The sequence below is a fragment of the Pan paniscus genome, chromosome 10 (assembly GCF_029289425.2).
Source record: "Pan paniscus chromosome 10, NHGRI_mPanPan1-v2.0_pri, whole genome shotgun sequence".
NCBI classification, from domain to species: domain Eukaryota; kingdom Metazoa; phylum Chordata; class Mammalia; order Primates; family Hominidae; genus Pan; species Pan paniscus.
In genome coordinates, this window is record NC_073259.2 from 38185882 (window position 1) to 38208578 (window position 22697).

Below are 22697 nucleotides of genomic sequence, written 5' to 3' on the forward strand. Positions count from 1 at the left end.
GATCCTCCTGCCTCAGACTCCTGAGTAGCTGGGACTACAGGTGCATACCACCAAGCCTGGCTAATTTTTTTTAAGGGTGGTGGTTTTCTCTGGATCCTCTGCCTCGGCCGGCCTCCCCAAGTGTTGGCATTACAGGCATGAGCCATCACACTTAGCCATCATCTTGTATTTAATATGTATAGTAGTACCTCTTCCCTTATATATATTGAACTCAAAAAGGTTAGGAAAGAGTAGGGACCCTTCTGGGATGGGAGAATTTGTGCCATGTCCTCTAGTTTTCTGGAAATGTAATTACTTGAAGTGATAAACTAGCTCAAGAATGTTTTCTTAAAATCACACATTACAAAATCCTAGGTTGTATTATCTGAAGCCAGCTAGAACAGCAGGCCTTGGGCTGCATGCCCAGCTAGTATCTAGAATTTTTTTTTTTTTTTTTTTTTTGAGATGGAGTCTCGCTGTGTCGCCCAGGCTAGAGTGCAGTGGCACCATCTTGGCTCACTGCAACCTCCGCCTCCCTGGTTCAAGCGACTATCCTGTTTCAGCCTCCCAAGTAGCTGGGACTACAGGCGCCCACCACCACACCCAGCTAATTTTTTTGTATTTTTAGTAGTGATGGGGTTTCACCGTGTTAGCCAGGATGGTCTCGATCTCCTGACCTTTTGATCCGCCCGCCTCGGCCTTCCAAAGTGCTGGGATTACAGGTGTGAGCCACTGCGCGTGGCCAGTATCTAGAAATTTGACAAGAGACCTTAAAAATTTTCTTTGCTCTGTTTTTGGAGTTTTTCCCCCTGTGATTTTAGAGCCGGAGTTGGGGAATGGAGCAAATAAATAAGACCTTCTTGCTCAAAGCCAAGGCTTGGGGTCCTCTTACTTTGATGGGAAGGAAGTGGAGATGGTAGAGGAACCAGCAGTGAATACAAAAGGGTCACTGAGAACACAGAGGCTGAGTTTGTGGACAGTGTGGAGTTTAAATTCAGTTTTTGCTAATTAAGCAAATTTCGACAACTTGTGGAACTGAGCAGGAATCCTTTCCCCTGAGTCTTCCCTCTTCTCCCAGTGGGCAGCATCCTAAGGAAGGTTTGTATTTTTCAAGAGACGATAGTAAAGTCTCTCTGAGTCAGTTATGAAATCCCCAAGTTCCTATGCCAGTGACCCTGTTTTCAGTAGTTCACTCTGTCCATCTCTCTCCTTTCAATTGGCAGAACAGATGGAGCACAGCTTCTCTAGCTTGCATTCCAGGAAAGTTCTTGCAAGGAGCAGAGTTCAAGGTGTACAGATGATCGAAATGGGTGTATTTCTCAGCTCCTGTTAGATGGGCCTGAAGCCCTTTTGAATGTAGCTGAGCATGCCCTGACAGCACAGAGACACCAGGAGCCTGTGCAGTGGCACAGAGCTCCCAGGTTTACCAGGTTTAGGAATCCCTTCCCTGGAAAGCCTATAGTGGTCAGCAGACAAGTTGGATGGGTAACAGAGTTCATCACTGTGACTGGAAATGAGTCTCACCTGAAATGCAACAGCAGCTACTTTACACAGGTCTCTTGACCATCCTCAACATTCTTGGTGGCTGCAACCTTAGTAGGCTTTGACCATTAATTAAACTGACATGATTCACGAATTGGATAAAGGCTTTTGACAGTAGGAATAAACATCAGATGGGTAGATTGATTCCCTATCCTTAAGGAAAAGAACCACAGCTGGTTTGAGTATGATGTTTAATGTAAGATCCAGTGGCTTGGCAGAGTTGGTGCAAAACTGAAAAGTACCAGATAAAGTTCTAGTCAGTGAGTTAGCAGCCTAGGCACTTGGGCAAAAAAAAATTGGCCCTGCTGTCCCAAGTCCTCCAAAGCCCTCTCCGTATCACCAGCTAGGAGCTCCAAGACTGATATGCCACTACTTGGAGGCTTGAGTAGAATCCACGTGTCCTCAGTTTCCAAAGTGACAAGAGACTGGCCCCAGCCATCAGAGCAGTAGAATTTTCAGGACAGGGTTGAGGAAAATGGGGACAGAACTGGACATGGGGGCCTAAGCTGCTGAACATTTGCTACATGCAGTAGTCTAAGAGGCTCACAGCTGGAGAGGTTAGCCTGTCCACCTTCCCACCCATGTGTGGTAGGGAAGAAGGTGACCATCTAGTTAAAGAAAAAAAGATCCTTCCAAAGCTGTATTTGGCATAAGCTAATACCACTGCTAGTGCTGCCACTGGCCAGGCACAGATACAGAAGGCCCTGAGGAGTTGGGAGGAAGGGAGAACAATGTGCAGGCAAAGCAGGAAACAGCCAGCTCAGGTCCCCGCCCCAGGGTCCCAGAAGGATAAAGGCCGTGCAGTAAAGGGAACATACGGTTCTTCTCTTTGGTCAGGCAAAGGCCCGAATATGGGCCTGTTAGGTGAAAGGGCTGAAGGGCACAGGCTCTGCCCTTGGACCCTAGCTTTAGGCTCATCACATTGAGGCAGTGATGGAGCGAGACGAAGGCAGGAAGACAGAGCAGTCAGGCTGGGACTCGCCAGCTCCTAGGAGCTGCCCTTGTCCTTGTCGTCCATCAGGTCATACCTGTGAAAAGAGGGCTCATGTAGAAAGATGACTCTTGTGTCATCATATTTATAAATGAGATACGATCCAAAGGCTTCTCTACTTGATAGAATCAATGGTTCTCTGCTCAGATTGTATCTTTTTTTCCTTTCCTGTGATTGGAATTTCTCCCACTGAAATATCCAGACCATCCCCCACCCACGCAGACACTCACCACCGGGCTACACCCTGGGAAAGGTCTGTCTCAGCTAGGTCCAGCTGCACCTGTGTTGGAAGATGATGGGGAAAGATGTTATTTCTTTTATTTTTTGAGACAGGATCTCATTCTGATGATGCTGTTTTGAAATCTCCAAAGACCATGTTCCTTCATCACATACTCGTCCCAAACCATTGCAGAGGTGAAAGAGTCACCTCTAAAGGATCACGTGGGGTACTTCCTTCCTCACAGGGACTATAACCTTGGTGCCAGCAGCTTCCAGCCCTCACCTCTGCCCTGCCATCCTGCCCTCTTACCTTCCCCAGCAGCTCACGCTCTCTTGACATGAAGGAGGAATTAGACTTGACAGAGACATCCAGCTTTCGTCTCTGGGCCTCATCCAGGGGGAGTTCCCACTCAAACCTGGGGTAGGACTGGATGTTAGGGGCCAGGAGTCCTTTCCAAGCCTGCCATCTCTCCACCTGAATGCCCACTGACTGACCGTTCATTAAATTCAGGACTCAGGGTCCTCTTCTTCTGTGAGGTCCTCCTCTTGGTGCCTCGGTTCTTGTCTGGCAGTAGCAACAGTGACACATAGGGATCAGGAGGATCACGTCCATTCTGTCGAAGGGACCTACAACAGGAGGATGTAGGTGATATGGTAACCTGAGGGAAGGGATGGAGGCGATCTGGAGGACAGGAGGGATGGGGTCTCACCGGCAACCATGAACAATGCTGACCAGCTTTCGTTCTTCACTGTAGTACCACAGAGTCAGTTTCACCTGGCCCAGAGGCCCGGCTGGAGCCTCAAGGGGACTGTGGAGAAATATCAGTAGGTCTGGGGAAAGCTAGAGCCTAGTGAACCTGTAATACTTTTTATTTCTGACTGCGTCCCACCTTCCTGTCCCAGCCCTTTACCTGTCAACATGTGTTAGGCGCTGCCGGAGCTCTGGGGCTGAGGAGGTGATGTGAGGGGGTCCCCCCGAGAGCTCTGGTTCTTCACTCAGCGATGAGGAGCTGTGGCTGTAGCTGTGGCTATGAGCTTCCACTCCCGAGTGCTGGGACACCAGGATCTAGGGGCAAGAAAGCTGTGAGCTGGGCAGAGTTCTCTCAGTTCCCTCACTCTAAGGACACGGCCCTCTGTTCCCACCCTCCTGGGTGTCCCTCAGCTGTGAAGGCCCTCCCCTCCTCCCTCTCATCCTGCCCACCATCTCCTGTCACTCACCCCTAGCTGTGCTCTCAGTAGCACCTGCCCCTGACCACTGCTGAGTGTAAACCAGCGGTCCAAGCAGAGCTGGTCAGCCACGAGGAGCTCTGAGAGGGGCAGGGATAATGAGCCCAGCACGCCAGTGCCCTCACCCCGAACCTGTGGGACAACAGGACCATGATCAAGAGGCAAATGCATCAACAAATGAGTTAATCCTGGTGTTTTAAAGGTCCAAACGCTTGGACTCATAGGTGGTTTGGTGAGATTTCCCTTTGAGAAAGGCAGGGAAGCCATGGTAACAGTTGCTAGTCCCTCCCTCTGTCCTTCCTTCCTTTTTTTTTTTTTTGAGACAGAGTTTCGCTCTTGTTGCCCAGGCTGGAGTGCATGGCGTGATCTGGTCTCACCGCAACCTCCGCCTCCCAGGTTCAAGCGATTCTCCTGCCTCAGCCTCCTGAGTAGCTGGGATTACAGGCACCTGCCACCACGCCCAGCCAATTTTGTATTTTTAGTAGAGCTGGGGTTTCTCCATGTTGGTCAGGCTGGTCTCAAACTCCCAACCTCAGGTGATCCACCCACCTCAGCCTCCCAAATTGCTAGGATTACAGGTGTGAGCCACTGTGCCTGGCCTGTCCTTCCTTTCTTAACCAGAGTAGAGTGGACCATCTTTACCTCATAAACTTTCAGAAATTATTATTATTATTTTTGAGACAGAGTCTCGCTCTGTTGCCCGGGCTGGAGTGCAGTGGCGCAATCTCAGCTCGCTGCAAGCTCTGCCTCCTGGGTTCACGCCATTCTCCTGCCTCAGCCTCCCAAGTAGCTGGGACTACAGGTGTCCGCCACCACACCTGGCTAATTTTTTGTATTTTTAATAGAGACAGGGTTTCACCGTGTTAGCCAGGATAGTCTCGATCTCCTGACCTTGTGATCTGCCCGCGTTGGCCTCCTAAAGTGCTGGGATTACAGGCGTGAGCCACCATGCCCAACCGAGCTTTCAGAAATTATACCAGTAATACCTACAGCATACAGAAAACAACAGTAAAAACAGAACTAAAAGTAAATGTTTCTTGCCCATCCTACTCCTATTGCCATATTCCAAATGTAACAACCTTTAAAACCCTCCTGTTTTCTTTGTTCTCACGGAATTCTAATATGCTTGTATCTATTGATTCCCTGCTATAAAAGATGAAGAACTGAGCTCATTTGTACCTCCTTTCTACTCTGCTAGCATTAAGTTACATTATTTTAAATTCTATTAATTTCAGCCGGGCACAGTGGTTCACACCTGTAAGATGGCTCATGGCCATCTTTTGTCTCCTCACTCTCCACGCTGCCTAAGAGATCTCACCCATGACTACACTTATGAGTGGTTGCTTGCTCATGATGTTCCAATAAGAGGGCAAGGGAGGAACACCTCATGGGCAATAGATTTGTTTTCTGCATGTCTTCTCTTGGATGTCCTGCAGAGATCTCAAATTCCAAAATTCCCTCTCTGTGCACTCCCTAAGTCAGCAACGGCACCCTTATCCATCTAGCCACCCTGTGCCAAAAACCCCAGAGTTAGTGTCTAGGCTGCTCCTTGCTCCTCCACCTGCTCCATATCACAGCAATCTTCAAATCCCACCAGGCTTTAGTCGTTTCCTGCTTTGACTGCTCTAACAGTCTCCTCACTGATCTCCCTGCCCCCAGTGTTGTCCCTCTCCAGTCTATTCTTTACCCTCTTATCCCTATGATCTTCCCAAAATGCAAATCTGGATATGTGACCTCTCATTAAAGGCTTCCCTGACTGGGTGTGGTGGCTGACGCCTGTAATTCCAGCACTTTGGGAGGCCGAGGCAGTGGATCACTTGAGGTCAGGACTTAGAGACCAGCCTGACCAACATGGTGAAACCCCGTCTCTCTTAAAAATACAAAAATTAGCTGGGCGTGGTGGCGGGCACCTATAATCCCATCTACTCGGGAGGCTGAGGCAGGAGAATCGATTGAACCCAGGAGGGAGGTTGCAGTGAGCTGAGATCGTATCACTGTACTCCAGCCTGGGCAACAGAGCAAGACTGTGTTTCAAAAAAATAATAAATAAAATAAACAAAGGCTTCCCTAAGCCTTAGGATAAAATCCATATTTCTAGCATACTATTCAACAGCTCCTATGATCTTGCTCTGCCTGCCTCTCTGATCTATAATAAATATGCCTTCTCTCTCCTCCATTTTTTTTTCTCAGCCTAAAGAGTTTTCCTGCTCTTCTTTTCGTGGTCCGAAAGAACCAGTAAATCTACCCTTAGGCTGGGGCGCAGTTCTCACGCTCGTAATCCCAGCACTTTGGGATGCCGAGGCGGGCAGAATGCTTGAGTCCAGGAGTTCGAGACCAGCCTGGATGACATGGTAAAACCTCATCTCCACAAAAAAATACAAAAATTAGCTAGGTGTGGTAGTGTGCACCTGTTATCCCAGCTGAGGTAGGAGGATTGCTAGAGCCCAAGAGTTGAGGCTGTAGTGAGCCCTGATTGCACCACGGCACTCCAGCCTGGGCGACAGAGTAAAACCCTGTCTAAAAAAAAAAAGGCCGGGTGCGGTGGCTCACACCTATAATCCCAGCACTTTGGGAGGCTGAGGTGGATGGATAACCTGAGGTCAGGAGTTCAAGACCAGCCTGGCCAACATGGCAAAACCCCGTCTCTACTAAAAATTGGTGGGGTATGGTGGCACGCGCATGTAATCCCAGGTACGCGGGAGGCTGAGGCAGGAGAATCGCTTGAACCTGGAAGGCTGAGGTTGCAGTGAGCTGAGATTGCGCCGCTGCACTCTAGCCTGGGCAATAAGAGTGAGACTCTAGTCTCAAAAAAAAAAAAAAAAAAAATCTACCCTCAAGCTCAGGGGTCATCTAAGGATGCCTTTCTATCTCCAGCCTTTCCCCAGCCTGAACCCTTCCTTTCTTCCCCACAGTGCCTTTTACCTCAGTTATCATTCTGAAAGTTTCATCTGGTTATTTTTCTCCCAAAACAGAGTGTGAGCTCCATAAAGATAAGAAGTCAATCTTTTGGCCGGGTGCGGTGGCTCACACCTGTATTTCCAGCACTTTGGGAGGCCGAGGTGGGCGGATCACCTGAGGTCAGGAGTTCGAGACCAGCCTGGCTAACATGGTGAAACTCCATCTCTACTAAAAAAAATGCAAAAATTAGCCAGGTGTGGTGGCGGGCACCTGTAGTCCCAGCTACTTGGGAGGCTGAGGCAGGAGAATGGTGTGAACCCAGGAGGCGGAGCTTGCAGTGAGCCAAGATAGCGCCACTGCACTCCAGCCTGGGCGACAGAGCAAGACTCTGTCTCAAAAAAAAAAAAAAAAAGTCAACCTTTTATCTCATCTCTGAATGCTCTGTGCCTGGTTTCCTGCCTGGCCATGGCAGAAATCTGCTAAATATTTGAAGAATGAATTTACAGTACCTGCAACTCTAGGCTCTCAGTGTGTGGTTTCCTGATGAGAAAGGAGGCACTCTCATCCCAGACAGGGGCTGAAGTTTGCGAAATAGTCTGGTGGAGATGAGGGCTTATGATCAGTAGCTGATACTCTTATTTCTCTTGTCCCTCCCATTTTTACCCTGCAGCATTTCTTCATACCTTGGTTTTATGAGAACTATCTCCCACAGTGAGAGTAGCATAAGGGCTGGGGTGCTTGGTGCCTTTTCGCAGCTAGAAAGACAATACTGTGTTAGTCTTAAATTTGGACCTAGTTAGGCAGATCCCCCTCACAAATTATATCCACAGCCAGCAGCCATGTCTCCATTATTACTTGGCAGCCACTACCCATGGCCTTGAACAGACAACTTTTCCCACCCCTGCACTACCCTCAGAAAGAGAGGGGCCATTTTTCTTATTCTAAATACTCCAGGACCATCCAAACCGGAGGAAGGTGGAAGAAGGGCCAGGAAGTTATGGGGCACGGGGAGCGGGATCTCACCGGGAGGTCCTCTGCCCGCTCCATATAGATGGATAGCAGGGCCGCGGCCAGCTCCGCACTCTTCTGAGTCTGGATCAAACTATTCACCTGCAGCACCTGTGGAGGGGCACACGTGGCTGGGGAGTGGTAACTGACACCTTGGGTTCTGGCATGTGCCTTGAACGCTAAGAGAAGAGCTCATCCTGCCCCACCTTGGGTCCCTTCCTTCCGCAAGTCTCCTGCCCTACCTCCTCTAACTCAGCAGCAGTGGGACGGGGGGTGAGACGCTCCAGGCGCAAGTGCAGGCGGCCAGATGGGACATCCTCCAGGGTCAGCCACTGTGGAAGTAGGCAGGGTGAAGACTTGGGGATATGCAGACAGGAGAACTATGAGAATGAAGCTTGGGCAGGATCAGGAGGGGTTGTTGACTCTAATTCAATGCTCACCTCATCAAGGAAGCCACTGTTTAAGACTGTGGTGAGACGCACTTTACACCTGTTGAAGAGAAAGATTAAGACAAAAGCTAGATGGTGAGAACCAAGGAGGCCAGACTCCATGGCCTAAAGATCCCCAGCCTGTTTTTCACGTAGACTCCTATGCTCTCACCTGCCCAGAAAATCATCCTTGTCCAAGTCCTTGTCAAAGACTTCAACCTCTAGCTCTTGGCCTGGAACTGATGTGACGATCACCTAGTGGGAGAAAATAGTGCAGATGAAAGAAGATTCTCTCCTTTTCCTCTGCAAATGACTGGACCCCCCAGTCAACTGAACCTCAGAGGTTTCTGGACCACTTTTGGGATTGGGGGAAAAATGGGGCAGAACCAGGAGTCACAGCCACTCAATTCTGACCTCAAAAACCTCATTCCAGCGGGGATTGAGATCTTCCCGAACAACATGGCTCCGGAAGCTTCGTCCTGCCAGCTTTAGTTTGACATAGGGGTCTGACTTGCCCTTCACCAGTCCCCCCAAGAAACGGTCTTTGGCAATCAGGTCCTGGGCCTCTAATACATGGATCCGAAGCACATGCTGCAAAAGGGACGGGGGGTGCCAGATGGCAAAGGGAGACAGACCTGTCAGAATCTGCCCTGAAACAGGCTTTGCACACTTAGCGGGGCAAACAGACCCTAGTCCTTTCCAGATATAGACTCACCTCGGTCCCAAACTGGCTATCAGGAGTCGTGTGACAGGGTCGAGGTGGGGCATCCACACTGCTGCCTCTCTGGGGATTCTCACTGTCCACGTCCCAAGCACCAGGACAACCAGGCACAGTGGGGAAGCATATTTCTGATGAATCCAAGTACAGGATCTAGGAAGGGTAGTATGATGCTGAATCAAAGAAGTGCAGCTCGTCACCAGCAGGCAAAGCATGTGGGGTGGGGTAGAGGAGGGGCTGTGACAGGGGAACTAGGTGCTGCCCTGGCTGGGCTCATCTCTACAGGGTTCCCTCCACACCCCCTCAACTCATAAGCCATTCCTTCCACCAGTCAGATCAATATATGTTTTTGTGCCTGCTTGGCACTTCTACATGTATTAGCTCTTTTAATCTTAGGGGGCTCCCTTTCCTTACTCTTAATACCAAAGAATCAACAGGCCTTTCCCCCACACCTCAGTACCTCCTCTATTTCCATACCCTCATGACTAGTTTCATATAGAGTCTGGAGTTTGGGCCAGAGCTGCTGAGCTGGAACCACTGGTCCAGGATGAGTTCTGGGGCAGTCAGCAGGCGGGCCAGAGGCAGCGTCAGTGCTCCTAAAGTCAGGGCCCTGGAATCATCCTTCACCTACAGGCACAGGAGGGAGGACTGTAGTGAAGGGATTAGGGGAAAGGGAGGCATACTGTGAAAATGATAACATGGCTCCAGCTTCATTCCTCTCTGTACCAATCACAAACCTCCTGCTCCACTCAGGGCCATCTTTTTTTTTTTTTTTTGAGACAGAGTCTCACTCTGTCACCCATGCTGGAGTGCAATGGCGCCATCTTGGCTCACTGCAACTTCGACCTCCTGGGTTCAACCCATTCTCCTACCTCAGCCTCCCAAATAGCTGGGACTACAGGTGCATGCCGTCACGCCCAGCTAAGTTTTTGTATTTTTTAGTAGAGACAGGGTTTCACGGTGTTGCCCAGGCTGGTCTCAAACTCCTGAGCTCAGGCAATCCGCCCACCTCGGCCAGAGCCATCTTTTATAGCCCTCTGCCCAATCCATGGCCCCTTCCACCTTTGTTCATTCTGCTCCCACTATTTGGAAAGTCCTCATTCTCTTCCCTCGGCCTATTTAAATCCTACTCATCCTTCAAGACTCAATTAAAATCCTACTTTTTGCTTCACAAAATCTCCCTAGTTACTCCAGCCTATCCCTTTCTCTGACCCTCCTTAGTCCTATACTATGGATATTTTACTCCCACAAATTCATATGTAATTGTTGCTATTCTTCTGTTCCTTTTTTTTTTTTTTTTTTTTTTGGAGACAGAGTCTTGCTCTGTCGCCCAGGCTAGAGTGCAGTGCGTGAAATCAGCTCACTACAACTTCTACCTCCCGGGTTCAAATGATTCTTCTGCCTCAGCCTCCCAAGTAGCTGGGATTACTGGCACATGCCACCACACCTGGCTAATTTTTTTTTTTTTTTTTGAGACGGAGTCTCACCCTGTCACCCAGGCTGGAGTGCAGTGGCGTTATCTTGGCTCACTGCAAGCTCCGCCTCCCGGACTCAAGCAATTCTACCTCAGCCTCCCAAGTAGCTGGGACTACAGGCACGCACCACCATGCCTGGCTAATTTTTGTATTTTTAGTAGAGATAGGGTTTCATCATGCTGACCAGGCTATTCTCAAACTCCTGACCTCAGGTGATCCACCTGCCTTGGCCTCCCAAAGTGCTAGGATTACAGGTGTGAGCCACCATGCCTGGCCTTAGTTCATATGTACTTGTTCTTGAATGATTTTATATGTGTATGTCTTGTCTATGAAACTGAAACTGGCCAGTGAGTATTGTGAAGGCAGATACTATGTTTTGTGCTTTTTCTATGACCTTTAAAATGCTGAATGTTGGGCCGGGCACGGTGGCTCACGCCTGTAATCCAAGTACTTTGGGAGGCTGAGACGGGCGGATCACCTGAGGTCGGGAGTTCGAGACCAGCCTGACCAACATGGAGAAACCCCGTCTCTACTAAAAATACAAAAAAAATTAGCCAGGCATGGTGGCACATCCCTGTAATCCCAGCTACTCAGGAGGCTGAGGCAGGAGAATCACTTGAACCCAGGAGGTGGAGGTTGCGGTGAGCCGAGACCACGCCATTGCACTCCAGCCTGGGCAACAAAAGCGAAACTGTCTCAAAAAAAAAAAAAAATGCTGAATGTTAGCAATTTTATTGAGGCATAATTTACATACCATAAAATCACTCATTTAAGGTACCGTGCCCAGCCTCAGAATAATTTTTTATAATTGGGAATTGTATACCTAAAATGAGTGATTCTATGGTATGTAAATTATGCCTCAATAAAATTGTTAACATTCAGCATTTTAAAGGTCATGGAAAAAGCACGAAACATAGTATCTGCTTTCACAATGCTTACTGGCCAGTTTCATAGACAAGACATACATACATAAAATCATTCAAGAACAAGTACCTATGAACTAAGGCCAGGTGCAGTGGCTCATGCCTATAATCCCAGCACTTTGGGAGGCTGAGGCAGGCGGATCATCTGAGGTCAGGAGTTCGAGACCAGCCTGGCCAGCATGGTGAAACCCCGTCTCTACTAAAAATACAAAAATTAGCCGGGCATGGTGGTGCATGCCTGTAATCCCAGCTACTCGGGAGGCTGAGGCAGGAGAATTGCTTGAACCCAGGAGGTGGAGGTTTCGGTAAGCCGAGATCGCACCACTGCACCCTAGCCTGGGCAACAGAGCGAGACTCCATCTCAAAAAAAAAAAAAAAAAATTATTCTGGAGCGACAGTTGGGGAACAATGGAGAGATATTCAGGGAGGTGGGGAGTCTAGGTAGATGGATTAAAAATAGGAATCAAGGGAAAAGAAGGAGAGGAGAAATGGTACAGATCTGGAAAGACAGAATAGGGTATTCGGGAGGGGATGAAGAGGTGATTATCTCACTTGCACATCGAGCTCCTGGCTTTGAGGGTCTTGTAGGAAGAACCGGAACGCTTCCTCCCACACTGGGCAGTTGGTACTGTAGACAGCCTGGAGATGTAGAGGAGGGATTAAGGGTGTATACCACAGCACCATTCCTGTTTCTGCAGAAAACCCCTGCATGTAACAGGCATTCTAAAGGGGAAACCATCCCAAGAATAGGCCTCTCCCTGTCCTACCTGGCCACCCACAATGATGTCCTGGCCCTCACCTTGCTCTCCTGAGTCACATCCTGAATTGACAGTTGTACCATAGGGTTGGGTTCCTTGTTCCCCTTCTTCAGCTGTGGTGGGTACAATTCAGAGGTCACCATCTTGGGGGATTCGGTTTTGGTTTTGGTGAAGGAAGGTGGGATCGCATCAGAATCCTTTCCCTGAGATGGATCTGATCCCCTCCCTGGGACCCTTGTGTTACATGCTGATACTTCTGGAGCAAAGCAGGCAGGGACATTTGCATCCTCAGCATGGCAGGGTTGGGGAATGTTACATCCAGGGCTCCTGTTCACCCAGCCAAACTCACAGGAAGATCCTGGGCCCGATCCAGGTAGACAACTAAGATGGCAGCTGACGGGGGCTCTGGTCGAGAGGAGACTCCCCGATTCCACTGTAGAACCTGGGGAGGGGTGGTAGTAGTCAGATCTTGGTCCCCGTTCCAAGTCCCCTACACTTCCAGCTACCTATTTCTCCCCTGCCAGCTTCCTATTTCCCATGTGGCTTACCTGCTCCAGTTTCTCTGCATCTGACAAAAGTGACAGCCATTCTAGCCTCAAGTGAACTTGGCCTTGCCCACCTTGTAGAGGGAACCACTAGAAGAAATTGAGATGTAGTAGAGATCAGATACCTGCTCAACTACTTCCCTATCAATGTAGCAACTACCATCTACCCAAAGGGTGAGATCAGCCCCCACCTTCCTCTTCTCCCAACTTACATCATCCAGAACGCTAGCCTGTAACACCTTCCCTACATCCAGCTTCATTCTGGGGGTTGGCGGGGGAGAGGGTAGTGAAAGGAAGAAAAGGGGAGTGTTGTAATTAGCAGCATGTCAGTGGCCCTCCACTCACCCACCCAGAAATGACTGGCAGATCTCAGACTCCCTTATTCCTCTCAGAAGATATTCACCTGCATGCGTGAGTATGTGCATGGTAGGGGCTGGGGGTGGGGAGGTTAGGAAGGAAAATGATACATGATTCCCAGGCCCAGAAAGTGAGTATAATTACCTCCAGAACCTCGGTAGCATGGGCTTTATTTTTTTTATTTTTATTTTTTTTCTTTAGAGACAGAGTCTCGCTCTGTCGCCCAGGCTGGAGTGCAGTGGCGCGATCTCGGCTCACTGCAAACTCCTCCTCCCGGGTTCACCCACCATTCTCCTGCCTCAGCCTCCCGAGTAGCTGGGAGTACAGGCGCCTGCCACCACACACGGCTAATTTTTGTATTTTTAGTAGAGACGGGGTTTCACCGTGTTAGCCAGGATGGTCTCAATCTCCTGACCTCGTGATTCGCCCGCCTCAGCCTCCCAAAGTGCTGGGATTACAGGCATGAGCCACCGTGCCCGGCCAGCATGGGCTTTAGAATCCTAACAGGCAGAGTCTCACCTGCCCAGAAAGTCATCTTTATCTGGATCCTTGTCGAACACCTCCACTTCAATCTCCTGCCCTGGGACCTCGTGTACCATCACCTGGGGAACACAGAAGGCTGAGTGTCTCATGGGGCTGCAGCTGTGAGGATCATCCAATCAGCATCTTCTCTCACAACCTCCTGGGGCTTCCCCATTTCACAGAGCTGCTCAACTCTCCCACCTCATAAGTCTCTCCCCACTGTGGGTTGAGTTCTTCATCAATGACACGACTGCAGAATGTCTGGGTACCCAAACGCACAAGTGCATATGGGTCTGACTTGCCCTCAATCAGGCCCTTCACATATTTGTCCTTGGAACTCAGCCCTCGAGCAGCCAGCAGGTGAATTCGAATAATGCCCTGGAGGAAGGAATCAGATGGTGAGAAACTAAGGACCTAGCAAGGGGTTCCTGAGAGAAGGATCTATCTAGTGGGGGAAAGGCCATACCCTGGGCAGAGGGGAACGCAACTGAGCCACATCTTGAAGGTCAGGCACAAGGGGCACCAGTAATCGGTTGGGCAACACGAGGAAGGCAGCAATGGAGTCCATGATCATGGTGTCAGAGAGTGAGCTGAATGGGGGAGTAGAAAGGAGTGGGTATGGCCTCAACTTCCAATTTTCTCCTAACCCCAACTATGTTTCCCACACCCAAGAGAGACCTAAAGCTGTAAGAAAGTCCTTTTGTGAAAATCCTTTGTGCTACTCTTCTACCCTAATTCCCCACCTACTGCTCTCTCCCTTCTTCACTGCCATCCCCATTGCCTTTTGCAGTCTTCAGCCCTCTGCATTCCCTTCCTGCTCCCCCAACCCAAAGAAAAATCACAGTATCAAACTTTGCAGGGGTATTTGTCTTTGCTCCCCAACTGAAGTTGAGGCTCCTAGAGGACACAAGCAGCATCTTTGACTGCTCTGTGTCCCTTAAACCCCCAACCCAGCGCTGGAACACTCAGCAGGTGCTCAGTAAGTCCTTGATACCTAAGTCCTGGGATATCCAGCAGGTTGGTCATCCCTGTCCAGTTGATGTCTAGGGTCTGGAGGGAAAGAGCAGGGGTCAGGACAGATCCTATGGGGTGTGGTCATACCCATCAAACAGTTGCCAGAACCCCTCGGCCTTCTTGTCAATTCCCTTCTCATTCCTCTTCACTGGCTGCCCTCATCCTCCCAGTCCTCTGTTTCTCCTGCTTCCCCATACCCCTTCATTGTTTTCCCTTACCGGGCGTCGGATGAAGAACATTGACACAGCCCCCACGAAGGGAAGGTCCCCAATGAGTGGCTCCAGTATCACCCGCAAAACGCCATGTAGCTGAGGCAAGAAGAGAAAATCAAAGCCTTTCCCCAGAAAAGTCCCTCTTCTGTCCTCCCAGACTTTCTCAGCCTTGGTCTTTCCAACCTCGCACTTCCCCATATCCCATGAAATGCAGGACAAACATTCCCTATTATGTGGCCCCTGACATCTGGCCTACCTGCATGCCCTTGACTCCTGCTTTGCAAAAATATTTCTTCACTTCCACATCAATCTGCACATCACCTACATAGCTGGGGATTGGTGAAGAAGAGAACCAAGAGAGTTAGTCCTTGGCTGAAGTTGCGGGGAGGGGGAGTGAAGTAGCCTGGACTGAACAGGACACATTGAAGGGGAAGCAGTAAGAGCGGTGAGTGATATTACCTGATGTTCAAGTCCAGCAGGATCTGCTCTTTTCTCTGACCTGGGTGAACCTTGACTCCAATGATGCGCAATGGCTAGGGAGAGAGAAATTCCTGAGAGAGGGCAGGGATAGGGAGAAGTACCTGAGTCTACTCCGGGCCACTCACTCTCCCTAGCCTACCTCCTCACTTTCCCTCCTCCACACATACCTTTTCACCCAGTTCCACTCGTGTAAATGTAAACGTTTGCAGATGGGGGTTAGATCCCCTAACAGCCGGAGCCACAGTTTCAGCCAGAAGCTTCTCCATATACTGGCCCAGGAAGGGCCAGACCTGGGCCACAATCTGGGAGGAAAGAGAGATGGTCAGAGGAGAGTCCAGTCTTCCCTCTCAAGGCAAGTTCCTTCAGAATCCTCCCCATGGAGAGCACTGAGGGTTGAGGGTGGGTCTAGCAAGAAGAAACAAATTCCCATTCTCCCCTCATGAAGACTAAAAATCAAATCAATCCTCACCTTATTGAGCCATTCAGCCTTTTCCACATCTGGGAAGCTGACCTGGAGGTGGGGAAGGCAGAGACAGTGATGTGCACACCCTCGCCTCTGGTTTCCTACTAAGATGCTGGTGGTGTGCCACAGAGGAGAGGGAGTGTGTGTGACAGACTCCTCACACTCAGGGTGGGCGAGGGGCTAGGATGCCCCAAACGTTCATTCCTCACAGAGTTTGGGGGCTGATGTCTCTCTAATAAGGGGAGCTGACAAGGTAGAGGTCACGCTGTTGCCCTGTGGATAGCTCAGGGACGTGGTGAAATGACAGCTGCTGAGAGAGAGAGGAGCGGGAGGAGGAAAAGGGCGCATTCTTTCTGGAGGGGGAGGTCCAGTCAAATTGGAGTTTGAGGGAATCCTGGGATTTAAAAAGTCCTGGTTCCAGGCTGGCCGCGGTGGCTCACATCTGTAATCCCAGCACTTTGGGAGGCCGAGGCCGGCGGATCACGAGGTCAGGAGTTCGACACCAGCCTGACCAGCATGGTGAAACCCTGTCTCTACTAAAAATACAAAATTAGCCGGGCGTGGTGGCGCGTGACTGTAATCCCAGCTACCCAGGAGGCTGAGGCAGGAGAATCGCTTGAAGAGGCAGAGGTTGCAGTGTGCCGAGTTCGGGCCACTGCACTCCAGCTTGGCAACAGAGCGAGACTCCGTCTCAAAAAAGAAAAAAAAAAAGTCCCCTTTTCCAGCCTTCTCAACTCCCCTCAGACGGGGCTTCTAGAGCAGGAAGGTGAAGAGGGAAGCAAGTCCTTCCTTGAGTCAGGGAGGGGCCAGAAGACCTAATTAGGCCTGGCTTTGTGGGTTTTTTGGGGTGTGTGTGTGTGTTTTCCTCTATCTTTCTCTGTGTGACTCCTTTTAAGGGAAAGGACACCTGCGCTTTGTATTGGGGGTAGGAAGATTGGTTTCCATGATGATGAGGAGGAGACAAACACTTGCTGCCTAGGCTACAGGTCCCCTAGAGCCATTTGGCCCTCTTTCTCCTCCCCTTTCCAGTCCAGGGCCTGGGAAGCTTGGCTGTGTCTGCCTAGTGTCAATTTTGATTCCTCTCTGCTGCCATTCTCCCCCTAGACTGGCACCTCTGCTGGGAGGGGCCGGGTAACCGGCTTCGCCTCTGCAAGACTAGAGAGAAGGCATCCGCCTCAGCACAGGAGACGCGGCCACCGCAGAAATAAGGGTCTCTGCCCCAACGGAACAAGCGCAGCCCACAGTCCGGAAAAGGGTGTGGCCGGCCGAGGGGTGCGGGGGAGTGTGGGCCGCGGGCACTGCAGCAGCCGCACCACCTCCTCCCGTAGCCCGCCCTCCGTCCAGCAGCCGCCTCTGCCGCGCTGCAGTCTAGCGGCTGGAGGCTTGAAGGTGGCTGCCCGAGGGTCGTCCAGGGGCCGGGGCTGGGTCCTAGCGGGTACCCGGGGATAAAAGCGAGAAAAGAGAGAACCGTATGGCTTTAAGTAGGTAAAAAGTCTCGAGGAGGATGGGAAAGACTAGGGAAACCTTTGAGAGGTAACGGGACCAGGATTTCCAGGAGCAGCAAAGCCGCGAGTGGCACCAAAAGCAAGAGGGACGTTCAAGATGGCTTGGCTAGGAGGGAGAGCTTCGGCTGAGACGGGGTCCCCAGATGTTATTACTGCTGTTGCCCAAGTAGAGGAAGAAGTCCTGATTCTGTGGAAGGATCCAGTCTGGGCATGCGAAAGGGTGGGTGGGGAGAGTGAGCAGTCGGTTCCAAGAGTGGCGCGTCCAGCAGGCAGGCGGCTAGCGGGGAGAGAGGGGAAAGTCTGGGGCCCACTGTCCCAAGGCAGGGAGCTGACTCTAGGCATAAGGAGGAAAAGCCCCAGACGGAAGGGGTGGAAGGGGGCTATGCTGCACAGAGGACTGAGGGTGGTCGCTCACCCAGGCAGGTAGCTCTCGATGACTCATATAGAGAGTTTTCGCCGTGAGCTGCTCCTCGTCGTCCAGTAGCTGCCTCGCTGCTCGAAGGCTCCGTTCTTTCTCGTCGCGGACCCGGCGCCAGCCCAGGTAGAGGGCGAGGCCGAAGAGCACGAAACCCACGCTGAGTCCCACTGCCCCGGCCAAATACACAGGTATCAGCACCAGCAACCGCCTCCCGAATGAAGTCAGCACCGCCAGGGCCTCACCCGCCGCGCCAGGGCCAGCAGGTTGGCCCCCAGAACCTGGGTCTGGCTTTGCGTGAGCAGCGGGGGGCTGGTCAGTGGGGTCGGAGGGAGCAGAGGGCTGGTCCATGGGGCTGGGGCTGGGGCCCTCTCCTGGAGATCGCTCCATTGTGCCACCTCTGGGAGGATCCGCCCGACCCAGGGACTAGCTGGAGGTTGCCTAGTCTTGCGATCAGCTCCCCCAGGCAAAACGTGATCCCCGGGATGGAGGAGGGGACTTCAAGCCACGCCCCTCCTTTCTGGCGATTTGGGTTGGTCCGCGCTGCACAGACCAAGGTGGAGTTAAAAGGTTGAAACTCCACCCCTCTTCCGCGGGGAACCGACCGGGTTTCGGATAGGTAGGGCCTCCCTGATTGGGCCCGAAGGCCAAGATGGGAGGTCTGAGATGGCGGGAAAAGGAAGAAAGGGGCTCAGGGGCGGCATTCGATTGGTAATAAAGAGGAGGAGGCGTGGCGCACCATTTCAGGAGAGGCGGGACCAAGAGCTCCCCCACGTGGGATTGGAGTGCCTGTGGTATGACGTCATGCAGAGCTGCACCGCCAATTTCTTGGTTTTGGAGAAAGCCCAAGTTGCGAAGTTGAGGGGTTGTGGAGCTTCAGGATTTCCCTCTACTCATTCGGTTTGGCAGGATTTGGTCTGGGATATATATATATGTTCTTTTGCCGACTTTCTCTAGTTTTCATACTCTAAGCACATTCCTTATCCTTCAACTTTTTCCTGCCTGCCCTTACAAAAGGAAAGGATACGATCGTATTTGGAATGAAAGTGTTTGAAAACTAACCCCGTCTATCCCGTCCCTAATCCCCTACCTTCTTTGTGTGGTGTAACGACTGACCCTGGAGAAAACTGGAGAGTCAGAGAATTACAGAGTTGAGATAATCCAGTCTTCAGGGCAAGGGGGAAAAAAAGCAGAGTGAATAGAAAGTGAGGCTTTATTTCTTTTTGGAAATTTCCAAGAGTTAGTAAGTCATCTCTATCTTAGAGGATGGATGTAAGACTAGTTGGCTCCAAAAGGGAGGGAGGCAGCGCAAATTATTACATTTTCCAATCATTTTCTGACCCTGAAGAACTTCTAGGACACTAAAATGAGGGATCAAGAGTAAGGGAAAGACAATTCCTTTTCACATTTGCCTGAGTTAGAAGGAAGGTTTGCCATACAGTCAGGTGCAGAACTAATGCAGTCCCACAGTGTACGGTGTAGGTTTAGGAAGGAAAAAGTGCAGGGTACACCGATGACTATTGTTACTAGTTAACTGGCCTTAGAGGTGGAGTGTTGTCCTAGGATCTAGGAACTAGACTAATTGGAAGTTGATGAGGGAAGTGTTGGTCATAAGATGATTACCTTTTAATGCAGTATATATGGGGCATATTATGTAAATCTGTCAGATGCAGCAGAAGAACTGGGGTTGATCACTGGGGAGAAACTAGCCATTTCTTAGAGGAAGTGTCTTACAGGATGAGGCCTGCAGCTGATAAATTTTATCTGGTTCTGCAGGGCATAGATTTCATCAGCCTGTGTTTACCAAAGCTGCTTAAAACCTGTCCCTGCTCAGCCTCTATCACTTAAATTTTTTCACTTCCTTTTCTCTACTTCCCTAGGGCTAGCAGTATCTTGACTGCTTCATTCAGTTTGCAGAACTATTTAAGAAACAATATTCTGTCTCCTATATCCTCCATATTCCCAGAGGTAAGCAGGTAGAAAAGGGAAACAAGGAAATTGGAGGAATTATGAGTGATCTGCTCACCAACTGATAAAGCAGAACTACAGAAGGAACATGGATGAACCTTAGAGAGAAACCTCTCTATAAACTGAAATTTGCCAAGCACTGGAGTAGGCGAGGAGGTTCCTGAGAATGGGGGAATGGAGAGGGTGACCTATGGAGGTTCTTTTCCAAACTTCTCCCTTCCTCACCTCATCCAGATCATCAGAAATTATATAGGGGATAAAACTTCATCCTCAGGAAGTTCTTGTCCCAGCTGGGGCCCAGGAGCCACAGGATCAGCAGCTGCAATGCAGTTACCAACACAAGTAAACAGGGTGGGTCCCCGCCCACTGACAATTCTGCTGCCCAGGTGCCACCTGGTGGTGATAAGCAGTAAGTGGACAACAGGAAGGGATGGCCATTTGTTAGAGGAAGTGTCTTACAGGATGAGGCCTACAGGAGGAGAGAGAGTAAACTTCCTGGACTTGCAATCTGCATTTATATGTAAACCATAATCACCTCCAAGAGGCAGAGGGTGAGATACGGTACTCTGATCTCAGCTCACAAAGATGGGAAGGGCAACAAGATTTGAGGAAACTCCTTCTGTATTCTTTATTCCTCAAAAGTTACTGCCAAGCCAGTCGCGGTGGCTCACGCCTGTAATCCCAGCACTTTGGGAGGCCGAGGTGGGCGGATCACGAGGTCAGGATATCGAGACCGTCCTGGCTAACACGGTGAAACCCCGTCTCTACTAAAAATACAAAAAGAAAATTAGCTGGGCACCTATAGTCCCAGCTACTCTGGAGGCTGAGGCAGCAGAATGGCGTAAACCCTGGAGGCAGAGCTTGCAGTGAGCAGAGATCGTGCCACTGCACTGAAGCCTGGGCCACACAGCTAGACTCCGTCTCAAAAAAAAAAAAAAAAAAAAAAGTTAGCCATTATTCTAGAAATCCCTTTTTACTTCCTGTGTAGCAAACAGGATCTTCCTCCACTGGGCAGCCCTTCAAATATTTGAAGACTTCTATTTGAAGCTTTCTCTTGCCAGCCTTTTCTTTTTTCTAGCAACACACTGGTTTGTCAATGGCCCTCTTTAAAAATTACATTTAGAACAACACACTACTAAGTGGTTACACTTAGGCAGAACATAGAACTGCTGTATTTGTAATCTATTACCAAGGTTCTACTACCCTTATGGAGCTCCTAGAAAGATGCCTAGAACATAGCAGGCTCTTAATAAATATTTATAAATGGACATCTTGAGGGCTAAGATTCTATTTTTTTGCAGCCAACTGGAAGTCCCAGTTTGTTCTCATGTGAATTATTGCTAATATAAATCTCTAACATTGTTCCTCAAACTAGTTCAAGATCTAAGCAATTTTTTAGTGTGAGAGTGCTCCAGTGTTTTAGTCAATTCAAGTTACAGACACTTTGAATATTATTTAGCTCTTCCTGTGTTACTGTTGATAAATGGGTTTTTTATATGTTTACCCGAGTTGGGTTTTTTCTTTTTACAATAAAACATAGCCCTTGGGCTTATCACTAGAGAACAGAGATTTCTCTAACATAAATGCACTAACCAACACTAAGTACAAGTGTTCAGTTTGATTCTACCAAATGCTACTATTTTTTTCTCATTATTTTTTAACCAGAGCCATTTGCATGGAAAAAATGCTACTATTAACTGACCCGTAATTTTCCTCTTATCTGTGATGACTTAGCAGGTGAGAGAGAGGAAAGTAGCTCCTGTAATCTGGGAACTGGCCTGACACAGCCAGGCTTCAGAGCTGTTAGGGCTGACCTGGTGCTCACAGGTAGCCAATGAGTTCTCTTGGACACAAACAATCTCACAAAACACCAGCATCAGACAAGGTCACTCAGTGACTGCGATGAAGTGAGACAAAAAACAAAATCACTACACAATTTTGTTTAAGCACAAAACAAGGTCAGTGTGCAAACCACAAAACAGCAAACATCCCCTTTCCCAGCTAGTGAGTGACTTCATCATCGACTGTGCTTAGGTTCACTTGTCTGCCTTTCTTCTAGACAAGCTACCCAATTATCCTGGAGTCCCTTAACAGCACCCAATCCAAAAGAACACCCACTTTCTTGAATCTTCCCCAAAATCACTTAACCAAAGTCTAAGTTCTCTAAGTCGTTCCTAACACCCTCATGCTGAGACACACCACGTTATCCCCAATGGTGAGCCCTCCCCCTCACTGCAATGAGCATTAAACCCAACTTGCTCAATTACCAGGTGTATTCTTGGTGGTCTTCAGCTGGAGTAAATACATACAAGACATACAATGTCTAAAATTTCCCAAATCTACCTCTTTGGAGATAACCTGGCAAGGAGGAAATAAAGTCAGTCAGGATTTGACTGAGAATTCATGTTGGTATCTATGGTTACATTCTTCTCTAAATGCTCTTAAACCATCTCTTTTAATAGTCTAGAATTGCCGGGCACGATGGTTCACGCCTGTAATCCCAGCACTTTGGGAGGCTGAGGTGGGCGGATCATGAGAGATAGAGACCATTCTGGCCAACACGATGAAACCCCGTCTCTACTAAAAATAAAAAAATTAGCCGGGCGTGGTGGCGGGCGCCTGTAGTCCCAGCTACTCGGGAGGCTGACGCAAGAGAATCGCTTGAACCCAGGAGGCACAGGTTACAGTGAACCGAGATTGCGCCACTGCACTCCGGTCTGGTGACTGAGCAAGACTCCATCTCAAAAAAAAAAAAAAAAAAAAATTGTGTCCCAAAAAACATTAAGCTTATCAATGTGTTGTTTCTAAAATCCACAATGTTAGCCCACTTTTAGTCTTTAGGCTTTTTTTTTTAATGACTGGCCTTGACCTAGCCCACCATCTCCAATCCCAGATGTGACCTGAGTGATCAACCAGACAAGAAAGCAAGAGGTAGCGGGAGACATGATGAGGGGGAACACAATCCAGGATCACTCTCTACCCCCAAATCTACTGTCCCATTAGACTAGACACCTGAGTTGTTTTCCCTACATCAGCCGTGAGCTGAGGAG

The 22697-nt window shown here is 49.6% G+C and overlaps 1 protein-coding gene across 2 annotated transcripts; it reads right to left on the reverse strand.

Moving 5' to 3' along the window:
• Positions 1-1695: 1695 nt before the first annotated feature.
• On the reverse strand, positions 1696-21180 carry ESYT1 (extended synaptotagmin 1). 2 transcript variants are annotated; one of them, XM_008978622.5, is made up of 31 exons: positions 17680-21180; positions 15766-15807; positions 15464-15598; positions 15276-15349; positions 15073-15145; positions 14823-14912; positions 14585-14640; positions 14057-14180; positions 13792-13968; positions 13588-13670; positions 12924-12972; positions 12715-12801; positions 12516-12608; positions 12208-12279; positions 11961-12047; positions 9488-9637; positions 9008-9163; positions 8707-8883; positions 8465-8547; positions 8305-8353; positions 8107-8196; positions 7880-7975; positions 7540-7611; positions 7366-7452; positions 3950-4090; positions 3643-3797; positions 3442-3540; positions 3227-3358; positions 3042-3147; positions 2743-2792; positions 1696-2549 (listed from the first exon to the last, which is right to left on the reverse strand). In XM_008978622.5, the coding sequence occupies exons 1-31, from the start codon at positions 18067-18069 to the stop codon at positions 2510-2512; spliced, it is 3315 nt and encodes a 1104-aa protein (XP_008976870.2). In that variant the 5' UTR covers positions 18070-21180; the 3' UTR covers positions 1696-2509. The 2 variants fall into 2 exon arrangements, with proteins under 2 accessions (XP_008976870.2, XP_003824980.2); XM_003824932.6 differs by having other exon boundaries at positions 12208-12309.
• Positions 21181-22697: the final 1517 nt, after the last annotated feature.

Coding starts and splice junctions, on each gene's coding strand:
- ESYT1 (XM_003824932.6), bottom strand. CDS start 18,069: ATGGAGCGATCTCCAGGAGAGGGCCCCAGCCCCAGCCCCATGGACCAG. Junction 14,913..15,072: donor CAGGAGTCAAGGGCATGCAG/GTAGGCCAGATG, acceptor TTCTTGCCTCAG/CTACATGGCGTTTTGCGGGT. Junction 3,359..3,441: donor AGCATTGTTCATGGTTGCCG/GTGAGACCCCAT, acceptor CTCCTGTTGTAG/GTCCCTTCGACAGAATGGAC.